The 26,125-nt window shown below is 51.1% G+C and overlaps 1 protein-coding gene across 2 annotated transcripts; it reads right to left on the reverse strand.

Annotated features, from left to right (window-relative positions):
- Nucleotides 1–1,614: 1,614 nt before the first annotated feature.
- On the reverse strand, nt 1,615–24,410 carry BAG3 (BAG cochaperone 3). Of its 2 annotated transcripts, none has more exons than XM_081823414.1 (4): nt 23,899–24,410; nt 8,003–8,332; nt 6,186–6,590; nt 1,615–2,986 (listed from the first exon to the last, which is right to left on the reverse strand). In XM_081823414.1, the coding sequence occupies exons 1-4, from the start codon at nt 24,076–24,078 to the stop codon at nt 2,168–2,170; spliced, it is 1,734 nt and encodes a 577-aa protein (XP_081679540.1). In that variant the 5' UTR covers nt 24,079–24,410; the 3' UTR covers nt 1,615–2,167. The 2 variants fall into 2 exon arrangements, with proteins under 2 accessions (XP_081679540.1, XP_081679539.1); XM_081823413.1 differs by having other exon boundaries at nt 1,615–2,989.
- Between the last annotated feature and the right edge of the window lie 1,715 nt (nt 24,411–26,125).

The following is a 26,125-nucleotide window of genomic DNA, read 5'->3' on the forward strand; positions in this document are numbered from 1 at the left end:
GACCTTTATGGCTCTTGGGGTTGGATTCAAATCCTGTCTCTGCTCCCAGTTCTGTGGGCAAGTCACTTCCTGTTGCCTCACCCACTTCATGAGCATGTTGAGAATAACTAATGTTTGTTACGTGCCAGGTACAACTTCCACTGCTCCACGTGTCTCAATTCATTTCATCACTTTCCCCCGTTTTACAACGGAGGAAACAAGGAAGGAAAAGGCTATTACAAGAAGCTGTAACCGAACCCAAGAGTTCTGATTCAAGCCTGTGTTCTCCACTATGATGGTCTCTAAAGGGCACCTGGATGATTACACAAGCAGAAACCCCCCACAGATCCTCAGTGGATATCTGTGCCCCGACTCCTACAGAGACCAGGACAGTTATGTTAGTAAGAACCTTGCAGCCAGTCCCATAGCCAGCCTGTTGCCCCCATGCAAGACCCAGGGACCACCAACACAGGCCAGATAATTCCTACCCGGATAGCCAGGTACCATCTGATTTGAATGATTAAAAATCTTCTAACTATAGTAAAGGGCTATCTATTGATGTTTAGTGATAAAAATAACATCAGTCCAATTCATAACCACCCAAGGAATCTTCATGTCAAGGTCCGCTGAGCATAGACGCCCAAGTCACAAAAAGAAGTGGTCACATTCTTTATCTTTGGTTCATTTAAAAAAGTCCAGTAGAGGCCTTTATCCCTACTTACACAGTCAGGTTTCTAGAATCAATGGTGTGTCATCAGCAGTCAGCTTGTACTCCCCACATGAGTTCACCCAGGAACGATGCTGGCGGATTCCCATCGGAATGACTTCAACCTTTCTCATCGGGCTAAGAGTGGCAACTCCAGGAGCGTGTATTTTTGTATGGCATAGTCACGCACCAATATTAAACTCAGTACAGTCCTGAAGAATTCGGCAGGGGGGCTCTACGTCAGCATGCTCTCTGGGGGTTCCAAGTTCTCAGGACTGTCCTTCTCTTCCATTTTTGATTTACAAGCAATTAAAACACCAAAGTCCAGCACATTCAGAGGCTGTGGTCCTTCCCAAGCTTTTAAAAAACACTGGCATACAAAGAAGGATCTTCTTCCATCCACTGGCTTCTGAGTACATCTGATCCTAACCCCTATGGCTTCTAGGAACCCAATCTGGGAAGATAAACCCAGCCTGGTTTGATGACTCAGAGAAATGTCAGATAAAGATGACCCTAAAACTCTCACAGAACACATTCCCAACCCCAGTGACCTGGACTGCACAGAACACTTGGGTCAGCCTCAGGCAACACGAGGGTCCATTTGAATCCTCCCAGCCCCTTGCTGAGGCCTGAGGGTGGCCTGAGGCCAGGTGAGCAGAGATGCTCCCAGAGTGGCCCCTGAGCTGGGCCAATCGGAAGGGGAACATTCCCATCACCTGGGTGCACAGCCTCGAGTATTCCCAGTTACCAGCTGCAATCTGAGGATGAAATGTGACGGACACTCATTCTCTCATGAGCCGGGCCGGACAGAGGTCGTGGATCCCAGAGCCGGCCTGAAAATGCGTATGCTACGGACGGTTACTGAAGCCAGGGAGACCCAGTCTTGATGCTGCCGCTCCTCAAAACTTTAGAAATCACAAAAAACCATCTTGAGTTATAGTATTACTTTATTTTCCTTTTTCTAAAGGTAACATTAAAGTCATCCAACATACAGATATTCCTAGGGCTCCTTGCACATTTTATTCTATCTAAAGTTAGCTATTTTAGCTATGAGATGAAGAGAATCATCCCATTAAAAGGGCAACATTTCTGAAAAATGGGTTCCATATTTGTGCGATGGGAAATCAACACCCCATCGACCAGCCAAAAACCTCCTTCGGTCCAGAGCTCCATGAAGACAGCTTACAACCATGGCTGACACGTGGTTTCCAAGCACAGAAAGGGCCCCAACAACAAGCAATGGGGTTAAATTTCTGAAACAAGCAACTTCTTTATTTGTACAGAATAAGAATACAGAAGAAAAGCATCATTCTCCGTTTAGCCCTTTAATTAGTGTTTGGCCTCCACCCAAGTTACTGTGTACGAAGCGCCTACGAATAGTAAAAACAAACTGATTTAAAGTCCCTGAAATGCATGCAACTTAAAATTCCCTACCGCACACCGGCAGTTCCCAGGGCCCGGGTCTGCGGCGCGTGGCGGAGACTACGGGGCGGCTAGGTTCCCAGCTGTGTCTGTCGTGCTGGGGCTGCCCGGGTTTGCAGCTGCTGCTTCTTTGGCTTCTGGCTGTGGGCTTTCAGTTTGGGGGTCTTCTCCATTTCCGGCACTTTTCTTATTCTTGTCTGTTGCCACGGCACCCATCTCCATGATCTCCTGCAGTGGCCGATCGGTTTCGAGGGAGCTAGGCTGGAGTTCATAAACCTGGACTTGACCCGGGACATCTATTGCTTTTTGTTCAAGTTTTTCCAGGATGGTCTGAACCTTCCTGACACCATCTCTCCTGGCCTGACGGACGTCGGCTCGTCCTTCGGGGTCTACCGAATCCAGGGCCAGCAGCTCTTTGGTCAAATACTCTTCTATCATCAGGTACTTTTTGTCCGTCTTCTTGCCTTCAAAGTTGTCCACGGCCTGCTCCAGCCCTTGCACGTTCTGTAAGATGGCCTCTACCTTCAGCACGCCTGGGTGTTTTGGGGGCACCTCAGCTTCCCCTGGTTTGGGAGGTGTGGCTTCCGTGGGGGCAGGGCCGGGGGCTGCCCCTTCTTCGGCAGCCACATTCTTGGGGGACGAGGGGACAGCAGGAGGGGCGGGGCTGGGAGGACAAGGAACCGGAGCCGCCGGAACCTTGACTTCCACCCTCTCAGAGGTGGGTGGGGGCTTCTGGGAGACAGGTGGTGAATCTGCCTCCTTGCGGATCACCTGAATCGGGATGTGTCCAGGAAGGAGATCTGGTCCAACTGGGCCTGGCTTGCTTTCGGGTTTGTTTTCAGGTTGGGGAACAGGTGAAGATTCTCGATGAGTCATGGGCTGCTGAGAACAGGCAAGGACACAAAGATATTTTTAATAACTGGCTGAGAGTCTCAGGCAGTTGTTTGTAGCTAGTACTATTGACTATAAAGAAAACTGGGGAATGGCTTTAACAGTATAAAAGAGATTTTCGAAGCCAACCACATACTGTTACAGAATAAAAACATGCTGTTCGTGTATGGGACCAAACCACTCATTTCCACTCATCACCCCAGACTGTGCATCTGTTACCGCTCACTGAATTTTTCTGTAGATGGTATTCTTAGGGCAACAAAAAGAAAACCAATATAGTTTTCAAAAATGAAAACTCGCTCACCAACAACCTCGCTGACTGCCGAGCTAGTTTAGCTCCAAGCAAAGTCCTGCGTGACTCAGAATTTCGGTGAGGCAGCCATGGAGGAGTAACCGCCACACGACCCTCCCTGACGCCGTGGGGACGGTCTCTGTTCTGGGAGGGAAAGTCCCACGTCCTGTTTCAGAAAAGTTGTCATCTTTTTTTTTTTTAAATCTATGACAGCCTCGTGGTTTCTGCCCAGACTGACTTATTTTTCTGAGAATAAGCAGGATGCCCAAAATAGTTAACTCTGGGAGAATTTCGCGGGGCACATCTGTGCCAACACTCGGCTGCGCGTCTCCGCACTGACTCCTGGCTGCCCAGGATGAGGTGTTTGTTTATTTTTTAATTTATTTGTTTGACAGGGAGAGAGACAGCGAGAGAGGGAACACAAGCAGGGGGAGTGGGAGGGGGAGAAGCAGGTTCCCTGCCGAGCAGGGAGCCCGATGCGGGACTCGATCCCAGGACCCCAGGATCATGACCTGAGCCGAAGGCAGTCGCTTAACCGACTGAGCCACCCAGGTGCCCCTGAGGTGCTTTTTAACGTAACTCCGAGCGATAGTTTTTAGAATGAGCTGTGCTTAAAACAAATATCTTGGCTCTCCTAGCAACTTAGTGAACCTCTCACCCCCCTTTTTATGACTGAAGTAGAGTTGACAGACGACGCTCTAGTTTCAGGAGCACAACGCTGTGACTCGACGGTTGCACACGCTCCGCAGTGCTCACCCGAGGAAGTACAGTCGCCGTCTGCTCTCACGGTGTTATTGACTATATTCCCTACACTGTACTTTCCATCCCCGTGATTCTGTGACTGGAAGTCTGTACCTCCTAATCCCCTTCACCTCTTTTGCCCACCCCCCCCCATGTACCTCCCTGCAGGCAACCAACAGTTTGTCCTCTGCTTATATGAGTCTGCTTGGTTTTTTGTTTGCTCTTTTGTTTTTTGATTCCACATATGAGTGAAATGATATGGCATTTCTCTTTCTCCAAGTTATTTCACTTCACCTGATACCCTCCAGGTCTATCTGTGTTGTTGCCAATGGCAAGATTTCATTCTTTTTCATGGCTGAGTAATACTCCAGCATGTATGTATACCACATCTGCTTTATCCATTCATCTATCGATGGACACTTGGGCAGCTTCTGTATCTTGCCTATTGTGAATAATGTTACAATACACAGAGAGGTGCAGTTAGGATCTGGTGGCTACTTAGCCATCTGAGTGCCAACAACCCCCTTTTCCACCAGACCTCTTTTGCCAGTGCAGACGGCCTCAACTCTGGCTCTTACCACTCAGGAACCAGCCACACACCCCTCTTTGGGTCCTAAAACAATCTCTGGGTAAGAAAAATTACTTTAGAAACTCTTAAGAGGAGTTGCTCTACAGCTTGTAGTCTGAAAATGTCAAGGTCATGAAAGCAAAGGAAGTCCGAAGAACTGTTCCAGACTGAAGGAGACTGAAGAGAAATGATATCTAAATGTGGTGCTCAGGATCCTAGATTAGATCCTGGAACGGGGAAACCACTATCAAGGAGATTTGAAAGTGGACTGTGTATCATATAACAATGTTTTAAGGATGTTAAGTTTCCTGATTCTGATCATTGTACTGTGGTTATGAATGAGGTCCTTCTCAGGAAAATTTTTCCTGAATTATTTATGGGTAAAGGGGCACAATATCTACAATTAGATCTCCAACAAAGAAAGCACATGGACGATACGTATGGAAATAAGAAATGGCAAAGCAAATACAGCAAAATGTTAACGGTGAATTTGGATGAAGGATATACTGCGTTTCTTTGTAGGATTCTTGTAACTCCTCTGTAAGGCTGAAATATTTCCAAATAAAGAAGCTAAAAAAAGAACCATAAGAGGGTGCTATCACCATTTATGGTAAGACACCCTGCATTTGTCTACGAGGGGCTTTCCTTCTAAAAATTGTGGCAGAGAACCAATTCGGCTGCTCAAGTTGGGGGGCCCAGGGCTGCTCAAGGCTCTGCTCAGCTACAAGCTACGAAAACTAATGACCTCCTCCTCCTCCAGGATGTGCCCTACGAGTTGCCCCGGAAGAATGAACAGATCTGTGCCTGCGACTTCACCAGGCTGGAAGGTTTCCCAGTCAGCCAGCCAGCCGGCTCATCATCAGTCAGGCAATGTGGTCCTTTACCCCAAAGTAGAGAGGCGTAAGACAGGTCCCTGTCGTCCAGCTCAGAGCTGAACAGGTAAGAAGAACACTTCTGGAATGCACCGAGTAACCCATACCAAGCCATAAGGGACTGTGATGAGATGCCGTGAGGAAGAGGAGGCGGCTTCACGGAAGAGGCTAGACTGCCTGGTCCCTTGGCGGATGGGGAGAAGCTGGATTGTGATGGCATTTCAGGGAGCTGGGTCAGCAAGAGCAAAGGCACAGAGGTGGGAAGAACAGAAAGGGCTTGCAGAGTGGAGAAGGGGTATCTGTGAGAAGGCGACAAGCTGCCTGGAACACTGGAGACGAGGCTGTGGCTGGGGTGTGGAAGGGGTCTGAAGGGCCCTGAAAAACTGTGGTGGGTGCTAAGACACCCGGGTCCCAGGTGTGTGAGTGACATTACACACACCGCCCAGCTATTTCCCCCCCGGGGGTGGGGTGGCGGGGGTTCCACCCCGAAGGCAGCTGCAATGACAAACGAGCAAAGCTGCAGAAAGTACTGAGCGTTCCCAGCACCTGTCCTGCATTTCTGCTGGTGACCGGCCAATGCCAGGATCTCGCTTTCCCCCAATAACACGTGTGTGAGCTAGTTAGGACCCACAGAGGAACCAGGGCACCTGCACATTGCTCCTCAGCCCCTGGAGAGATGCTGCGGGGGCCAGTATGTGGACACCAACTCCGTACCTGAGGCCTGTCGACCACGGTGTGCACTCGGTGGGGCAACGGGGAGTGCCCTGGTGTGCTGCTCCTGGCTGGAGAGCCCTCCCGGCTGGATGCACCCCGGACGGGTGACCGGAATGGGGATGCTGCCGGCATGGGCCGGGGCTCCCAGTCGTCCCCCGGGGCCCGGTGGTACATCGGCTGGTAGGTCTGGTATTCGGCCTGCTGAGCTGGGTAGTGGGTCTTCTGGGCGTGGTGGAAGGAAGGCTGGGCGGCCGGCCGGGTGACATTCTGCTCGTGTATCACAGGGATGGGGATATAGCCCCGAGGGAGCTGGTGAGTGCCCAGGCTGCTCCTGCCGGAGGAGGAGGGCAGGCTGGCCGAGGAGGACGAGGACGAGCAGTCCGAAGCAGCTGGAGACTGGGATCGCTGCAAAACACAACGAGTGGAGGCGCTGAGTGACCCTCTGCCCTGCTGCCCCTACTGTGCTTCCTTCATGTGCCTGCTCAGGGTAACACGTTAGAACCGTCTACCTGTAAACCTTTCCATCTCCAAAATGTACTGCTAGGACTCGGGGCTCTAGAGCCAAGAGGCTGCCATTCCAATTCTTCCCAGCTCAACAGCCTTTTTAAAGTTAATTAATTAGAGCGAGAGAGAAGTGCTCAATGCGCTGCTTCTGTTGTTACCAGTGTTACCTCTTTCTCTAACCCTTTCCTTGCAATCTGCAGAGGCTGCAGCTGGGCACGGAGAGCAGCACATCCCGCGTGCCTGAGGCAGGCCAGCCCCTGGACTGCCTAGAAAATCAGTTGGGTGTTTCCCCAGCTGGCTTCAAAGGGCCCTGTTAGCTCAAATTTGCTTCAGATTTCTCGGATTAATGTGTCACTCAAAAGTGACATTCTTACAACACAATATTACAAATTCAGGCCCTCCTCCAAGAAAGGAAAAGAACAGAGGCAAAGGAGGCAAGGCTAACTCTGGGCACAGACGCGGAGTGAGAATCAGCACTCACAACTCTGGACAATCTGCAGACGGGAAAACCAGAAGGGCTTACTGCTCAGGAATCCTACCGGGGTCCGCTGGCCCTCAAATCCCAGCTAAGACCTGGATTAAGAACTCTTTAGATATTAGTGCACTGAAGCACGGACTTCAGGCTTAAATAAAACCCTATCATCGAGCAGCTGACCTCCCGACTCTTTATTTTGGGTTTCCTTTTTTTTTTTTTTAAGATTTTATTTATTTTTTATTTATTTATTTGAGAGAGACATACAGATAGTGATGGAGATAGCGAGAGAGAGAGCACAAGCGGAGAGGAGAAGGAGAAGCAGGCTCCCGCTGAGCAGGGAGCCTGACGTGGGGCTTGATCCCAGGATCCTGGGATCATGACCTGAGCCGAAGGCAGATGCTTATTAACCGACTGAACCACCCAGGCGCCCCTCTGGGTTTCCTTTTAAGCCATGGGACGCTGTATCAAAACAGCTCCAAGCGGTTAACACCTATCCATAAGTACTGAACTAAATGAAATAACACATCGCTATCCCTGTGTTTTGGTCACAGAAAGCCTGGCAGGAGTTAAGGAGCACCAGATTAGGAGCCAGAAGGCCAGGCTTCCGGTCCCAGAAATGCCATACTTCCACCTTTATACATTTGGACCAAGCTGTTTACCCTTCTGAACCCCAATTCCTTAACCACAAAAATAAGCCATGACCCCTGCCTGTGGGGTCACACACCTGTGAAATGCTGGGGGACACTGTGGAGCTGTCATGCTGTCTTTGCTGGGCGACCTTTGCTGTTGCAGGCCAGGCCCAGATGCCCTGCATGTTACACGGGCTCGCTCTCCTTACCTCAGGTCTGTGGGAGCCTGGGGGCTGGGCCCCCGCAGCTGCTGCCACCGCCTGTCCACACTGTTTATCTGGCTGAGTGGCTTCCGCCACACCCCGCAGGGGTGACTGGGACCTCTGAGGAGCCTCTGTGGCCGCCTCAGTTCGGAATCGCTGTGTTCCCGGCTGGGGACAGACAAAGGATGGGCGCGGCTGCCGGCCCTCGGCGCCTTCGTGGAGGACAGGAATGGCAATGTAGCCTGGTCGGAGCTGGGGGTACACGGCGTGGCCTTCCCGAGGAGGCAGCAGCCTGGGGCCCTCCTGCGAAGGGCCATTTGCAGAGGATGGTGCTTCCTACGACACAAAAAGGAGAGAGAGTCTGGTTAGGAACTGGGAAGAAAACACCCCAAAGAAGCAAAAACATGGGGCTAAGTGCCACCTTCCGGAGTGATTCTGGGCACCTCCCCCACCTCCGGCATCAGCCAAGCTGGCCGAGCACAGAGGGTGAGGCGGCTCCCAGGCACCCTCTGCGTCTGCCGGAGAGCCCCTCCCCTACAAGGCCGCTGTATGGCCAGAAGGTTACGAGTTAGGGGCATCGAGAGAAAGCAGGTGAGCCACGGTATCCGCTGAGCACAGAGAGGTCCCAATTGCCCAAACTGGTCAGACAGGTTTCTTTTATGGGTGACAACCAGCAGCAGTATGTCGGAGCGCCACCGACTGTCCCCCAAATCAGAGACCCAGATCAGAAGGTGCGAGGATGAGTCAAGTCCAAGTCACTAAATTATAGCCAGCTTCCCCGCTTCCTCAAAGGTCCTAGCGTTTCTTAAGGACACAGGGTTGTGCTGGACCCAGACACAGGACACCGCTTGGACGCCCTCGCGGACAGGCGGCGGTGGGGCGAGGCTGCCCACCCGGGGACACGTTCGGAACAAGGTGCAAGAGAGGGAGATCAGAAGGCACACAGGGGCAGCACAGCAGGAGAACAAACTTCTGCTGGCCCGCTGACGGCGGCAAAAGCTGCTCTGGCGAGGAGTGGCTGGGGCCCCTCTCCTGTCCTCTCATGAAGTTGTCCCTGCAGCCGCCTGGCTATTTCGGGACCCTTGAGGAGGCCAAGTTCCAGATGTACCACAGAGAAAGATCTTGTTTCAGACAACAAGGCCAGTCAGTCACTCACGGGGCAAAGTCACTTCTCACCACGGGCTGTGCAACCAAAGTCAGGGACCCCCAAGGTTTCCAGTCTTGACTATCCCCTGAGGCCACCTCGAGGGTCCTTTACAGAGCAGGATGCTATGGAACTGTGCCACTTACACACATCTGGCTAGGTCACCGATGAAGGAGGAGAACGATCCTTCCTTCAGGAGGCATCTCTCCGAACTGCAAACAAATGCCAAAGACTGAGACTCTAGGAGCTTGCGGGGTGTGCTTCTCACTGCCGCAAAACCAGTCACAAGTAAGCAAAGCTCCTTTGCATTTTGAGTGATCGACCATTATAACTGTGCCTTGTTTCTGTGTCGGGGTGCAACAGCCAGCGGTGGTGGTGGACCCTGCAATTTAGCTCTTTCAGACCCCGTCAACTGCTTCCCTCCTGCTAAGCCCCTGCCCCGGGCCTCCCGCACAGGGGAGAGGCACGGGTGTCGCTGTGTCCTTGGGGACACCAGCAGACAGGCACTCTCAGATTAGAATCCCCACGTGCTCGGGGTGGCGGCATTATTTTAGCCTGCTTAGCTCTCAGGTCACCCAAGAGCAGGCCGTGGGTTCCTGCCGTGAGACGGGCACCAGAAGGCACTGAGGACACCCAGCGCTATGTGGTGCCGACTCCTAATCCGCCATCTCGGCGTGTGAGCCCCTCGCCGGGGCACCCCTCCTTCCAGCCTGAAGCAGGGGCCCCGACAAGTCCTGGGCCTCTTCTCTGCTGCCTGCCTGGGGGCTCACTGTTCCCTCCCAGCCACGGACAAAAGCCTCAGCTATCCGCACAATCCTCGGGCAGGGCAGCTAGGAAGCCCTCATCCACTGACTACCGCCTGGTGACCATCTAGCTACTCTGACGCTGGGCACTGCGGGCTTACCAGACCAGCAAGGCACGATCCCTGCCGACTAGGGGCTTACAAGACAGTTTGAGACAGCAGGAAACACACAGGAAGCAACCCCCCCCCCCCGGAAAGCATGGGAGGCTCTGCAAATGGGGGAAATGCATGGGCTCTTCTAGCTAGGATGGGGCTGTCCTAGATAGGATGTCAGTTGATTCTGACCTCTATTAGTAACAGTTCTGTGATCTGAGATAATTCTCTTAAACTGTGAGCTTTAATTCCCTTATCCAGAAAATGGAGCTAGCAACACCCATCTCGCAGGACGGCTGGGAGGTTTTATGAGAGCACATGCAAGAAGGATGCCCAGAAGGCAGCAAGCCATGTGAATTCCCTCCCCCAAAAGGCGCACAATCATGCTGCGCAGACCTCAAAGTGTCAGAAGAATCAAATCTGAAAGACAAAGCTAACTGAAAGAAGATTCAGAGTAGGGGCTGCCCCGCAGGAAATGAGAGTCACTGGGAGGGTGTTGAACCTTCTGAGAGTTGAACTTTCTGTGAGGATGGAAATGTTCTTTTTCTGCATGGCAGTAAACAGGTAGATACCTACGTACAAACCTATCAAAGCATACACTTCCCTGGAACCTCCACACTGCCCAGCCCCTGCTGCATTCCACCCACACTATCCGATTTTAACAGGTGAGGGCTGCCAACCCCACCACCCCCCGCAAAGCCGGCTGTTAGCTGTGCCTCCAACTCAGCCCCTTCCAGGGCCTGGAAACCTTAGATGGACCTGGCTGAGGCTTGGCTCCTCCTGGGGGAAGCCCCTGGATCCAGAAGGCACGGCAGCTGCCTGCCAAGAGCTGTGTATTTTATACATCTCACTGAATAGATTTTGTACAACGACAAGAGAAAAGGGAAGACAAGGGCTGGAGGGCAGGAAGGAGGGAGGGAGGAAGACACTTCCTCCTGCCCAGAGGAGGTGACAGCAGGGACTGCCTCCTGGAGCCAATACGCCACCTGGATCTGGGAAGATGTTACATCTGGGTGTCTGGGTCTGGTCTTGGTCGTGTGGTTGCTGGAAAAAAGCTGTGGTCACTGGAGGTGGGGTGGGGAGTCTGAGCAGCAGAGGGAAGGGGGACAGCATGCGAAGGTAAGTGCTGAGCTGAAGAAGGTAAGGCCGGAGGCCCAGAGGCCTGAGATCCACTATCCTGAGGGCTGCTGTCAAGAGATGCCTCAGCAAGACAGGAGGAACCGAAAGGAGAAACCAGGACACGTCAGGAAACGTGGGGAGGAGTCCGGGGTGAGAGTAAGGAAGGAAGGGCAAAGCAGGGGCTGAGGGCGCGGAAAGGAAGGGTGACCCAGGGAGGCAAGCAGGAGGAGGAAGAATGGAAAGGCCTCCGTGGCTGGCAGGACAGCAGGAGTGAGGGTAAAGGGCCACTACCGAGACCCGAGTTCTGAGCCTGGGGTTGACAGAGAGATGGTGCTGCCCGCTGGGGGAATAAGGACGGCCTGGAGGCCCTGACGTTCTGCCCTCTGGGTTCTGTGTGAGTTGACCCATTTATGCCTTTTAATTAAAAAACCCCATGTCTCTTCATGAGTCTCACATCTAGAAGAATGCTCCCATTCCAGTCTCATCAGGGTTTTGTTTAGAAAAACACTGCTGGGGGTAAGTAGGAAAACCACACCAGCTTTACAGAGTAGAAGACTAAGCACTTGTACAGGAATGAATAATTTAAACCAGCGGCGAAGCTCCCACCTAGACGAAGACCCGTAACAGGAATGAACGCTGACGCCTCCCCGCTTCTGCCAAGTCTACTCTGCTAGAGTCACATCAGTAGCAGATGCTTCAGTGTTTACTAACTAAAGAGCACCACCTCAAAAAGTTAAATTGCCCTTTCTGTCTTCCACGGTGCTTTACATCACAATCTAATTTAAAAAAGACATTTTTTAAAATGAGAAAAGTGGGTGGCTCAGTCGGTGAAGCGTCCAACTCTTGATCTCAGCTCAGGTCTTGACCTCAGAGCCATGAGTTCAAGCCCCTTGCTGGGCTCTAAGCTGGGCGTGAAACCTACTTTAAAAAAATAAATAAATAAAATGAAAAAAGTAAAAGAGAGAAATGTTATAGTTTATGCTTCTTGTGGAATATGAGGAGAACATGCCTCCTCAGTCCCTAAGAAGTTCCAGCACATCTAGAAAGAGCCTATTGGTTAGGCCAGCATCCTCGATACAGGACCCATGACTTGCTCCCTTCTGACCTCAGTGGGGACCAGGGACTGCCCCCTTGGGGTAGCGCTTCTGGGGAGGGAGGAGCGAGCTGCTATCATGTGACCAGGCAGGCCACGGCAGGTCCTCCCCTCCTCACCAGGGCCTGCCCCACAGCTGCTTAAGCAGGAATGACCGCACTCCAGGAATTATTTTCCAGCGCAGCTCAGCTCATCATCTTTATCTTTGGGCAAAGACATCAGGAATCCATATATACGAGATCCGATGAGGAAATAAGGCTTTGCTTATCTTACTACATGCATTTATAAAAGGAACTGGTTCATTCTTCTCCCTTGCTTTGCACTGCAGTAAAATCTGTGGAGGCGCATCTCAGGGCACTCCACAACTCCATGAGATGGCCAAACAGCAGAGAAAAATTACCCCAGATGAGCCAAGATCTGCCCTATTAAGGACAAGGTATTATTAGAGAAGCCTGGGGTCAGACTCTGAGCTTGGGTGAGCCCGTGGACTTACGCAAGTCTTGTTTGCTTAAGAGCACTCTTAAGAGCATCAGAGATTTGCTGCTGGTTTTTAATAGCAATGTGGGCACTAAGGGGGCAGCTAGGAGATGTGGAAAGAGACAGCACTCGGTCCTAATCCTGGATTTGCCCCTAAATATGTGTGTTATATAAGCAGCTCACATCCCCTCTCTGGACCTTACTCTCCTCAGCTGTAAAGTGAAGGCGAGGCCCAGAGACTCTATGAAGCAGTGTTCTCAGACTCTAGGCGGCATCGGGAGCACCCAGAAAATGCTTAAAAATGTAGACCCTAAGTCCAACCCCAAGGCAGTGTGATTTGGTAGGTATGTGGTGAAGCCTAGACCAGGACTGCAATGAAAAACACTGATCCACGTGAGGTTCCTTCCTGCTCTGGCGTTCTTCATGGTGCTTATTCCAAGGTCCCCTCTAGCTCTAAACATCTACATAAAGCTCAAAAACAAGGAAAAGTTGACATCACAGAAATCTAAAAATGACCACTCTTAACTGTGTTCAGTTAAATCAGAATGGCAGTCACTGGGATTTAAGGTGTCCCAATGTTAAGAGATGGCCACTGACCCCCTGGAAGGACTCCTTGTGCCTCCTTTTTTTTTTTTTTGGTTAAACACTTATTTATTTCAGTGACAGAGAGAGCAAAGGGGGGAAGGGCAGAGGAAGAGGGAGATAGAGAGAATCTCAAGCAGACTCCCCACTGAGCGCAGAATCAGACATGGGGCTTGATCTCACGATCCTGAGATCACACCTGAGCCGAAACCAAGAATCGGGTGCTTAACCGACTGCGCCACCCTGGCATCCCAGGGCTCTTTGTGCCTTAAAAGCAGGGTAAGAACACAGCTCTTGGGTACCTACCAGGCATACGCCAACCACTGTGCTGGACATTGCACTTTCACAGCCTCCGCGGCTTTGAGGACAGCCGGTAAGCAGGGTTTGCCTTGACCTATCCACGATCGGTTCCCAGTTCACTGAGTGGCCTCTGAACCCTGAAAACAGCCCCCGTCAACCCCCAACCTCAACTCCATGGCACATCACTCTCCAAAGTGTTCTCAGCACCTACAAGTCCTAGCTCCCACCACTGCGGTCTGAACGAAGGTACGAGTAACAAAGGTTAACTTTCAGGGCTGCCCCGGAGCACTTCTGCCTCCGCAGCCCTGGGCTCCCTGATAGGACACAGATCCAGTAACTGGGTTTTGAGGCCAGAAGCCTTCACAACGGTCAGGTGTTGACTTGTACTAATGACACTTCAAAGCTTCTAAAACAAAGAAAAAAAGATGGAGTTTGAAAACAGGAACCCTGAACTCCCCATATATCTAGGGCCTGGATCAAAATTAAGTAGCTTGGCTCACTTCTAGCAGGCAGGAAACAAAATAAAAACTTCCTTCTAAAGCACAAATAGTTGAGCTTCAACATCCTTCCAAGCCCTTCTGTTTGGTACTCTCAGGCCATCGAAATGAATGAAGTATTATTGCCAATTTGATATACCCTTCAGCCAAAGTCAAAATTCCTCCAGTTTCTACTGCGTTGTGATAAAGGGTCTCTCCCTCCGCCCAAGTTTGGGCATATAATGGACATCAGGTAAATTCTGAATAGCAAGCGAAATCCACCTCCACAGAAGTCCGTGTGCGGTGCTCCTGGTAAGACAAGAGTCTGTGCTGACCATAATTTCTGGACACAGGCCAGTGACAGGGCGACTGGAGGCTTGATCTGATTGCCTGTTATCAAAGCACACATATTTTATCCTGGGATCACCAAGACAGGTGTCCTGATGTGTTCCTACCGGAGAAAACTTTCTATAGAATGAAACTTAACACCTCTTCTCTTTGCAGCTTTGTCCAAACAAGCAGGAATGAACCAGTGTGAGCCCCGGGCTTCAAGCTGTCACCGTGAGCTCCAGTCCCAGCCTGCTGCTCACCAGCTCTTTGCCCTTGGACAGGACTCCCGGCTGCCAAGACTCAGTTTCTCCAGCTGTAAAAATCCCCACACCCCCCAGGGATTTTTGCAAAATTTAAGTGAAATAAGGCGTAAGAAAGGCTATGTAAGCTGAGCCTGCTCCAAGCCCTACACAATCACGTTCCTTCATTCCACAAATGATTATTGACAGACCCCTGCTTTTCTGAGCAACACTTGGTTGAGCCCATAGCGTACAATGCCTAAAACCTCAGTGGTCTCACCAGTCGGCAACAAGCCTGTTCGAGTTAGAAGCCCCTTTATCCGAGAGTCTTAAGGACACTAATTAGCAAGGATGCCATTTTCTCTGCTGGGAACTGTACCTAATGCTTTACAATCGGGAAGCAAACACGGCCCAACATTCTAGGGGCTGAGCCCTAAACCTCTGTCCCCCTCCAAGAAGCCCCAGCCCAGCCACTCTGAAAGGACCTGCCCTGTGGACCAATCCACACTCATCTTGCACTGACTGTGGCTCCTTGCACTCCTGCCCGAGACCTAATGAGAAAACCCAGGCCAGGCTGGGGCAGGAGGATGTGTCTGGGAGCAGAACCTGCCCTGGCGTCTCACCAACAACCTCAGCGTGTCCCCCAGCAGGCTGTGCGGGTGCCTTTCACGCCAGGCACGACGGGCCACGGCTGGTGTTTCGGCATCAGCCTCCAGCATCCCCGTTTCCCCCACCCCCTGGAACCCTCCTCAACACGGGCAGTTACCAGGCTGAGAACCCCAGTCACCCAATGCCCAGCTCCTGAACTCATGGCTTCAGGGAAATGAAAACCCTAGCCAGTTCCTCTTCAGAAAAAAGGAGTAGGGACACCTGCTCTAAGGATCTGAAATCACGAATCACAGATGGAAAAATACCTGAAATTTCCATATCGGGAAGCAAACTGTCTGAAGTTACATAAAGAGACTCCCTCATGGTTCATTGCATGGGTTTCTCAAGGACTGGTCTCATACGAAGGTGGAACACTGACCAGTCACTTGACTCTACCATCTGCTAGACACCCAACTACGCAAGTGTTTGCTGGTATCAGGGCGCAGGGACTCACTAGATATGCATTGTATAAAATCACCCCCCCCAAATCCCCAATTCACCAACTGCCACTAAGGCAAGGGCCCCTTTAACCAAGGGTAGCTGCTTTGAGGGGAATTCCTGGGGATTCTCCTCCCCACCCTAAGCAGCTGCTCAAAGCATTCCTCCAACAACCATACTCCCCCAAGAGGGTGGTGGCAATTAGCAAACCCCCCTCTCCTTCCACCTGCAGTGACATTTCCACCCCTTAGAGCTGGGTCCAGAACAGCTGTGCAAATGGCCAGCCCCTAGTTAACATGACTCAGTTTCCCCACAATATGGACTGGGTACCTCGCTCCTGCCTGGCAACTGTCCTGGGGTCTGTACAGAGATGTGGAGGGAGACACTCCCCTAAAAGAGTCAAGGTTGAGGGTTAACACACCACCCCATGCAGCAGAGGCCAGGAAACACAATGCGTCCTGGCCTATCTTGGCTGGGGGGTCAGGGATGAATCAGGGATGAAGCTGGTTGAGGCTATGGGCTGCAGGTTTGGCTGAGGCTCCAGAAGGCCCGACAGCCTTCATCTGACCCCCCCCAGCTGTGTCCCTGAGTTATGTGGGGCATGGGAACCCCGGGGAAGGGTGCCGAGGGCATCCAGACACTAGTCGAAAGACAGCCAGCTAAGGTAGTACAAGGGGTAAGAGGCCTTTCTTCTGAGAAAAAAGACTTGAGGTCTACCTGGGAGCCATGTCCAGACAGATGTGTCTGCCATGTGGTGAATCCCCTCCTACTTCTTAGTGGAGGCTGTGACGTTTCCATGGATTGAACACATGTGTCTAGTCGGGCCCTGACTCATCACTTTCCATGCACTATCCCCCCGATCCTCGCAATCCTGCTGGACAGGTAAGGTGGTGTTCCCATTTTATAGAAGGGGAGACTGAGGTTCAGAGAGGATGAGTGATTTATCTGAGATCACCAGAACCCAGGTTTGTCTGACATCAAGGCCAGGGATGTGTTAACCCTTTCACTATTCCTGCCATACCTATACAATCTGTAATAATAATTGTGGCTAATGTCTTCAAACCCTTCATCTTCCCAAGATAAAACGCAGCAGGGGAGAAAGTATTTAGTTTTGCCTGGTCGAGCTGGGCTGAGGCTCAAGACCTGGAACATTCAGTTCAAGTGTGCTCTGGGCCAGGGAGCCAGTGCTTCGTGCTGAGTCACTGCCTGGCTGAGGCAGGGCAGGCGGGAGTGCGGAGTGCCGGCACTCTGCTCAATTCTGAGTCACCACAGCCCCATGCGCCCAGCATGGGGCCTCTGGAGGGAGAAAACCCAGCTCTATCCGGGCACCTAGTCCCCGCCTGACACTCAGGGTCTGTTGGATGAATTTGGAAGATTCAGAAAGTGATGTGGCTGCCTTGTCTTCTGCATCCATGTATTCTTTCCTAGCCTCCTGCTGTTTGGACTTAACTATTCACTCATCCATCCAGTGTCCAAGAAGAATCTTTAAAATGATGGGAGGGAAAAATCTACAACTGGACCTTCATGAACACTGAGGACGTGATTTCAAAATAGGAAATGGCTGTTTTCCAACAGGATGCTGGGAAATTTTCAGTGGCGAGTCTCACCTCAGTCACTGGGGACACTGCTCTGTGCTCGGAGCTCTGGGGCAGCCACTCTGTTTACGGGCTCTTGACATAGGCAGTGAACAATCCGAATTCTGGGCTTTTCTGAACTGACAGTGAATAAGGAGCCTCGCTGTGCACTGTCTGGTCTTACTGCCAGCCACATGGAGAAAAAAGAGAGAGAGAGGTCCTTTGACAGCGCGGAGGCTGCTCTCTGTGCAGCTGGGCATTGGCGGCGCCTGGCTGCCGGGAGCTCCCAGCCTTTCCAGCTCATCTGCTCCAAGATGCTGTGTCGCCGGTGGGGACAAAAAAAGAACTTCTCCAGGCTCATACGGATGAACCTAGGGAATCAATACTGAAGTTCTTTGTGGAGAAAAGGCCAGTTAGAAATGCAGTAAAAAGGAACCTGTCCCCGGGGGACCTTGGGGAGCCCAGGACAACACTTCAGTGCTTAGGAACCAACAGAAGGCATCCAGCAACTTCCACTAACTCTAAGCGTGAGCCTGCACTTCAATAAAGGCGGCTTTCCTTTTACCAGCCTGTCCACTCCGGAGCCCAGGCCAGGTTTTACCCTTCTCCACACAGAATCATTTACTGAGACAGGAGTCTGAACTTAAGACCCTGAAAGATGACAGCCAGCCCACTGCCCCCTGGAACTCTCAGCCCACGGGGACACGGCAAAGCAGAGAAGTGCCACCTTTTTTTTTTTTAAGATTTTATTTGACAGAGAGAGAGACAGCGAGAGAGGGAACACAAGCAGGGGGAGTGGGAGAGGGAGAAGCTGGCCTCCCGCTGAGCAGGGAGCCCGATGCGGCTGGATCCCAGAACCTGGGATCATGACCTGAGCCAAAGGCAGACGCTTAATGACGGAGCCACCCAGGCGCCCCGAAGTGCTGCCTTTTGGAAGAAAGATTCCAATCAAAGTAATGTGGAGTCTGGAGCAGGGATAGCCTGCTTCCAACTGGAGAGGGGTACATGTCAGAAATGCTGCACGGAGAATGGCATGGAAGGAGACAGACCTGTCCTCCATATGACACTGAACACCATGACTTGCAGAGAGCAGGCGCTCAGTAAATTTCAGATGGAATGAATGAATGAATGAAGACTTGGGCCCATCTGCTAAGTTCAGACCCAGGCTCAGGAAAGGAGTGGTCTCTAATCAACTGGGGCCGTGCCTGGGGAGCTCTGAGCATAAAGGAGTTCTGAGAAGCAGCCAGGCTTCCTGGGGGTGAGGCTATCTGTCACCCCTCCAGACACTCCTCCCCCCCCCCCAGGTGAGGGTAAAACCTCTGGCCACAACAGTCCTTCCGTAGTGTCACAGCTGACAGGCCTCAGATGCATCTAATAGTTTCCATCTTAGAGAGCTGTTTTGAGGACTTAAAGCAATAAGGTTTGTAAAGCACCCAACCAGCATTTGGCATATACATATGCGTATGCATGTATGTGTGTGTATATATAGAGAGAGAGAGAGAGAAACAAAAAGATATAAGGTTCATTCTATCCTAAAGAAATTCTCTCGGGTGCCTGGGTGGCTCAGTTGGTTAAGCAACTGCCTTCGGCTCAGGTCATGATCCCGGAGTCCTGGGATCGAGTCCCACGTCGGGCTCCCGGCTCAGCGGGGAACCTGCTTCTCCCTCTGACCCTCTCCCCTCTCATGCTGTTTCTCTGTCTCTCTCTCTTTCTCTCAAATAAATAAATAAAATCTTTAAAAAAAAAAAAAAGAAATTCTCTCTCATGAAGCTTTTGCAAGCTGCCTGGCTTCTAAGGCCCCTGAAGAAATCTTCACAGAAATATGTGAAGACTTAATAACACCAGACATCTCACACAGTCCCACAGTGCCAAGCAAGCAGTGAGGATCAAGGTCCATATTTGCAAAGGATGGGATTTGGGGTTTAGCTTCAAAAGTCCAGCTGTGAGTCTGAGATTGGAGGCAGAAGAGGAGCCCAAGTCAAAACTCGATCAGCCAGCAATGGGGAGCTGGGAGGGGCTCGAGAATTCCACAATCAGGCGGACAGAGGTTTCTTCAGTGTTCATCAGCACCAATGGGTCCTCAGAGGTTCCTAATAAGCAAGGCCTTTGTCTTCTGCTCCCAGTTTTCCTGTGTAAGATGTCTTAAATATTTAAGAGCAACATTAAAGCAGCAAAAATGGGAATGAGGAAGAGCAGGTTTGGATTATGCATGGTCTCCTATTTTTGACGATAAACACCAGACCATTTAAAAAGGTCAAGAGGAACTAATAAACATGCAGAGTGCCTTATACAAGGGAACTGTGTGTCATTCCAGAAATGGGGACAGGAGGACACGCCTGATCAAGTCTCATGCTCACGGGTGGTCTGAGGCTTTTCAACTCACAACCAGCCCCGAGAGCATCAAACAGCTAAGCCCTCCTTGGCCCTGGCTAATGTCAAATGCCGACACAGCTCCTGGGTACCAGCTTTACCCTCGTAAAGGGCAAGTCTACTCTACAAAACAGGGGACGAATTATGTTCAGTTCTTGCATAAGCCAAACACAGCCTGTTCTTTGGAGGGTAAAATGAAGGTCTTGGATGAGCTGGACATCTAAGGCATCTGGCCATGCTCTTCATCCTCCCCCCCAACAAATCCCTGTTCATCAGTCACAAAGGAATTTGCTTCCCCATCATGCAACTTGCTAGAAAATACAAAGGAGAGAATGGCCACTCATTTCCTGATTGTGCTCTGATTCTGCTAAGAGGCCCAAGAGCTTGCAATCGATCTGCAAAGAGCAGAATGATCTCATCTTTAAGAAAATTCAGGAGGCTGGAGCAGAAAATAAATGGGTCTCTACTTCAGTCGTAACTCAAAACATTTCCAGTTTCCTCTGAAAGGATGTTTCTCCATCTCTCTCCCAGGGCCCAAGTGTAATCTGTCAGGTTATTATGGTGAGCTTCTGCTGGGAGGGCAAAGCAGGAAGGAAACGCTCTGGCTCACTTCTTTCTGGGATACGGGAGGATCTTGGCACTGCCCTAAGTCTGACTCAGGGCACTGCCACCCCCAAATTCACACTGGCACAAGCGAGGCACCAGGGGAGTTTCACCAAGAAGGACAATGGGGCCTCCAGCAAAGGCTTTGCAGCTTAGATGCTAAGCAGGCACAGCTTGAGCCGTTCCAGGGCCTACTTGCAGGAAGGCGGACACTGAATTGCAGCTCCCCTCCCCCTACAAAATGGGATCACCGGCCACCAGTAGCTCCCAAATGCCAATCTGGCAAAATCAGGATCATCAGGGAAACTTCTCTGACGTCTAGATGTCTGGGCCCTACCCTGAGAAATTTGGATTCAACACTGGGGCGGCGGGGGGGGGGGCAGGTAGGAGGGGATGACGCAGTTGACGATCTGTGTTCTTAAAAAGGCTACCCAGGAGACTGCTGGCCCTGGGGATCTGTGCTGGTGACCTCTAAGATCTGCAAAGCTAGAACAGCCCTGCTCGTGGAGGGAGAAGGGTCTCCCTCTGGTCCCAGGAAGCTTTGCGAGACAGCAACACAGCACCTGGTCTTTTGTTTAGTCAGGGCAGGACCGGGAGGAGCGGCTGCACATCCTCAGACTCCAAAGTGAGCGCCAACCTCTCTGCCAGGGAAAGGGCCTGGACCAGAATGAACTTGCCAGGAGATTAGTGGCAAGCCCACGTGCGCGGAAAATCGACATCCAGGAAGCCTGCAGGTGGGGAAGTCCAGTTGCTTGGAAAGGAGCTGGATAAAGCCCAAAGTCTTAGCCTGTAGTCACCCGGCCTCTTCAACGGAAGGGCAAGACACTTGCTCTCACTTGCCCCCTCTGTAAAACTGGGGACAGAGAGTCACTCTACCTATCTCAGGGCATTGTGGGAGGACCAACTCGGAAACGATAGAACACAAGACTCAATGAAACACAAAGTTCTAGTCACTTCCCTTCCTTGAAAGCCATTCCTTTACCAACAAGGTTAGACTGAAAACACCCAGAGGCGGTCTTCCCCCCAAAAAAGGGCTTCCTCTGTTTCTTCATGCTTAACAAATGGCTCTTTATTGATGGATCGCATCGCCTCTTGAAGATAAGGATGTTCAGAAGGTCCTTTTAGCTCAGCTCCTCCAAAATTGCCCTCTGTTTCACGCCATGGCCCTTTCTCGTTACGCATTAAGGAGCCAATGTCTAATATAAAACAATATTAAAGGATTTTCCGTTCTATTTAGTCTGGAGGAAGATGTCATTCATGGAAGTGAAACTGAATGAGTCACCCAGATGTTCTGTGTATCTCAAAACACAGGTATGAAAGCCGTGAAGCCCAAAGAGCCAATGAATGGAATGTTTATTCTCCCCTTAAATTCTGGTGCCATGCTGACTAATCTCCAGTAGTTAATCTGGTAAAGAGAACTCATTTCTTGAGTTACCATATCCAGTCCTCACCATCCAAGTAATCACAGCACAGAGGTCAGCCACACAGTACTTGGTGGCCAATTGGTGGCCGGGGGGACACAAAGACAACCAAGTATTCCAGCCTGCATGCAGGCTTCACAAAAATTCTAGACACTTCTACCACCTTCTGAGCAGATACCCTGCCTCTTATCAGGACCTTCTGGTGTAGTTCTCTTTGCTATTAGTACCAGCTGAGTGACCCTTGGAAACACACTTGACCTGTCTGGGTTTCTTTCTCAGTAAAAGGAAGAGGTTGAGCTAAAAGAGCTTCGTGAGCCTTTCAACTTCAAAATTCTGACTTAATTTTCAAATCCACTTTTCTGGCATCAGACGTCTGATTTAGTGGCTGTTTTCTCTATTTGTTGAGAATAATAATAACTCAGCCTGTTTTTTTCCTCTTTAAAAAGGCTTATGAAACCACAGCCTAGCCAATCCACTGGATGGGTACACAAAGAACTCAACTTGCTGGGTGAGTCTTATTCTAAAAACAAAGTGTTGGCAATCTGGGTTTACGCTCACTTACAGTGGCTATGTTCAAACTTGACCTTCAGTCACAACAAAGGGTGCCAGCAGATTCCGACAGTCCCTGTCTCTATAGGAAGGAGGCCTCGAAATGATAGTTTTACACCACACCAAAGATCTACATCCATGCAGACTGCAGTAACAGGACTGGTTTGAAATGTGCTTCAGTTTCACTCAATTATGGGCTGAACAGACACAAAAAAGTATATATAATTATGCCCATCCCAGCTAATTACATACTCTTGTACTAATTTTCAGATAAAAATATACAATTAATTTCTTATAAATGTAAGTTGCTGAATGTTCAATGTCTCACTGTTGGGCACCAGGTTTTCATTAATATTTTTAATTTAAAAAATGCATAGAAATGAAAGTGGATGATAAAAATATTTCTTCTAAAGTAATGATTTATGAAGCATTTTTAATTTTGTGAATTTTTAAATCTTCAAAACAACTGACCAGCTCTTTATGGCTTTTTTTTTTTTTTAATTTTGCCCAGACAGCATAACATGCCCCTTTCTTTAAGTGTATTTCTCTTTTGCCAAGTTTTTATTTTGAAAAAGTTCAAATTTATAGAAAATTGGAAGTGTAGCGCACTTAGTTGTAATCTTTTAAGTTAACAGACTGATTCCAAATTTCTATTTCCAAACTTTCATGCTCTTAAGGGTTAAAGAGCATATATCTTTGCGTATACATAAATGAGGCGTACTTCTGCTGCATTCCCAAAAGTACTTCTGTATTAGTTATTTGTGTATTAGAAACAAATCCTAGGTATTTTAATACCATAACAAGGGAATGTATGCCATTAAAAAAAAACAAAAACAAACTATTCTCTTTCAAGCCAGTGTGAGGCAATGCCTTAAGGCAATGGTCAACCATGAGACAGTCTCACATCTTTAGTTTAGAAATTGCCTGGGAGAAGAACATCTTGTTTTCAACAAACCACACTAGAATATATTCTTATTGAAAACCGTTTCAAACAATAATACAATTTTAATTGCAGATACAAAAAGGGGGAGAAGTGTATTTACATCAGTCCCCTGAGTCACTGTGCCTGAGACAGTAAAGTCAAGGTGCCCCTCGACCAAGTTGAGGAACTTCAGGAGGCAAAATTCCTTCTAGACCACCCCCAAGCTTGCGAGTGGCCCCCTACGGCGTCCGCCCGAGCGCGGACGGCAGTGAAACCGGGACTTCAGCCCCGGCGGGCGGCCGCAAAGGCCGCGGCGGGGCCTAGCCCGGGCCTCCGGAGCTGACCAGGCCGGCCGCCCCTCCGGAGCCCGGGCCAGCCCCAGCCACCCGGCCCTCGGCCCTCGGGGGGGGATGGGACGGGGGGATGGGCCGGTGGGACGGCACCTGGCGCCACCGCGCCGGTCGCACTTCCCGGGCCAACCCTAGGAACCAAACGCGGCCCGGGGAGGACAGTGCCCCCCCCTCCGGGGCCTCCCCCTCGCCCCAACGCCGGCCAAGGACGGACCTGAGCGGGGGCTCGTCGGGGCGCAGCGGGCGGACCCCGGGCGCGGGCGTCCGCCGGCAGGTGCGTCCGGGGTCCCCGCAGCCCCGCCCGCTGCAGCCGCCCCTGCCGCTCGCCGTCGAGGGGGGCCGCCGGCCGGGGCGCGGCGCAGGCTGGCTCACCTTGGGGCCCTCGGGGGGCACGCGCGGGTCGTTCCACGTCGTGGTGCGGCTGTTGTGGTCCACGAAGAAGGGCCAGCCGGTCTGCGGATCAATCTTGATTTCCCAGCCGAGGGGCAGGGGGTCGCCGGCGCCGTTGCCGGACGCCATCTGCACCACGGGCGAGTGGGTGGCAGCGCTCATGCTGGGTCGGGGTCGGCCCGGAGGGGCGGCCGCCGGGGTGCCGGGTCGCGGGGTGCCGGGTCGCTGGGTGCCGGGCCTCCAGGCGCCGAGTCGCTCGCTGGCCGCGGCCGGATCGAGAGCCGTGCGCGCCGCCGACGTGTCCGGGAAACCGGCGCCGGGCACCTTTATGAATTAAAGGAGGGGGTGACGTGGCCGGAGAGGGGTGGAAGTGTCTGGAAATAGCCTCCTTGCTGCCAACGGGGAAGGAGATAAAGGGAGGTAGCAACTGGCCGGCTAGAAACTTCTGGTCCCATCCAGAGAAGTTGGCGGCGAGCGGGTTGGATGCGGAGCTCCGCCCTGAGTCATCGGCTATAATCGGGGCGGGGCGGGGCGGGGGCGGGGCCTCGGCCGGCCGCCCCTCCCCCACCGCTCCTTCCTCAGTCGCCCCGCAGCCGCGGCGGGTGTTCCCGGGCCGAGACTGGCCGGCGGGGCGGGCAGCCTCCGGGGCGTCGTCGGTGTGCGCTGGGCCGGTTTCGGTTTTCAGACGCCCTCCGTCTGCTTGGAGCCGAGTGGGTGTTCCCTGGCCTGGGACTCGGCGCGCGGGGTGCCTGCTACAGCTCCTTCCAATGAAAACAAAGTCATCGTGAGCCTTTAAAGTCGTGGGTTTTTAAACTAAAGTCTCGGCCCCCCTCCCCCCTTTGCTCCCGTATACACTGATACTCAGGGACACCGCTGTCCCTCAAGTACGTTTTAATCACTTTTTTCAAGGGCCCGAGGAGCTCCGGAATGTGGATCTGACACCATAACAAAGCCAGGGAGAAAATGCAAGTGCAAATAGAAACTCACCTGCCTTCTTCTGAAGCCTAAAAAAAGATTGCGTCAGCCGTGGTTTTATGCGTCTCAAATATACAAACTACCATTGCAGTGAACAACTTTAAAAACGAATCACCTTCTTTTGGGTTTGGATCTTTTTTATGGTAGAGATTGTTTCTTGCTATCTTAAATCTTGACCTTCATTTAGGAGTTAGGGACCAAGTCCAATCATGAAAAATTGTTTGGTTGATTCAGTGGTGGTTGTACTTGTAACCTAAACCAAGCAGTTCCCAGGAAGAGCATGTGCCCCCAGAGGGGGAATTTGGAGGAGGTTCCATTTCAGATCTTAGGCAGGCAGACTCATTCCCTTCCCCAGAAATATTTTGGGAAGTTGCTTTCATTAAAAAGAAAACAACAGGTCCAAAATGGTGTTACTTGGGCCAGGCCAAGTCACCAAACCAGGGTTTAATACCTAATCTAATTTCAGTTTCAGCCTCCCCCATAATATGTCTAAACCTGTCAATCAGGAATTTTCTGATAAGCACAAAGAGGTAATCTGTCACTTGGGCCTTCTCTATCCCCCAAAGGAAGATGAGATTATCTGCAAAATAAGAACCCCTGCCCTTTCTCCTAAGGGAGGATGATCTTGCCTGAAACAATCCTTTTTTTCTTCCTCTTTCTCCTCCTCCTCTTCTCCTCCTCCCCCTCCTCCTTTTCCCCTCCTCCCCCTCCTCCTCCCCCTCCTCCTCTTCCTCTTCCTCTTCTTCCTCTTCCTCCTCCTCCTTCTCCTCCTTTCTTGCCCCACCCTCCTTATAAAAACCTTCCATTTTGTACAACTCCTCAGAGCATCTATTTGCTAGATGGGATGTTGCCTGATTCACGAATCTTTTAATAAAGCCAATTAGATCTTCGATTTACTCGGTTGAGTTTTGTTTTTTAACACTTTGGGTCAATACTGGACCTAATTTTTCAACTCAAATTCAGAGAATATCCTGGAACCTCTCTTCCTGCCTCAGGTTACTCCTTTTCGAACAAATGCAAGAACGGCCTCCGTATCATTCATTTCCAGTGGAATGTTTCCCATTTTCATGGGTCTGCTTGTCAGCTTTGAAATCCAAAAACTCAGTTTTATGAAAACGCATAGGTGGGTAAGCCCCAGGGATTGACTCAGCTCACCAAACACACAAGAGACTAATGTATAAACCCAAATGCCAGTGCCCCAATTTACCATAAGAAATATTACTACTGAAGGAGC

This window comes from Leptonychotes weddellii, chromosome 6 (assembly GCF_054177405.1).
Source record: "Leptonychotes weddellii isolate Sample4059 chromosome 6, ASM5417740v2, whole genome shotgun sequence".
In the NCBI taxonomy this organism is placed as follows: domain Eukaryota; kingdom Metazoa; phylum Chordata; class Mammalia; order Carnivora; family Phocidae; genus Leptonychotes; species Leptonychotes weddellii.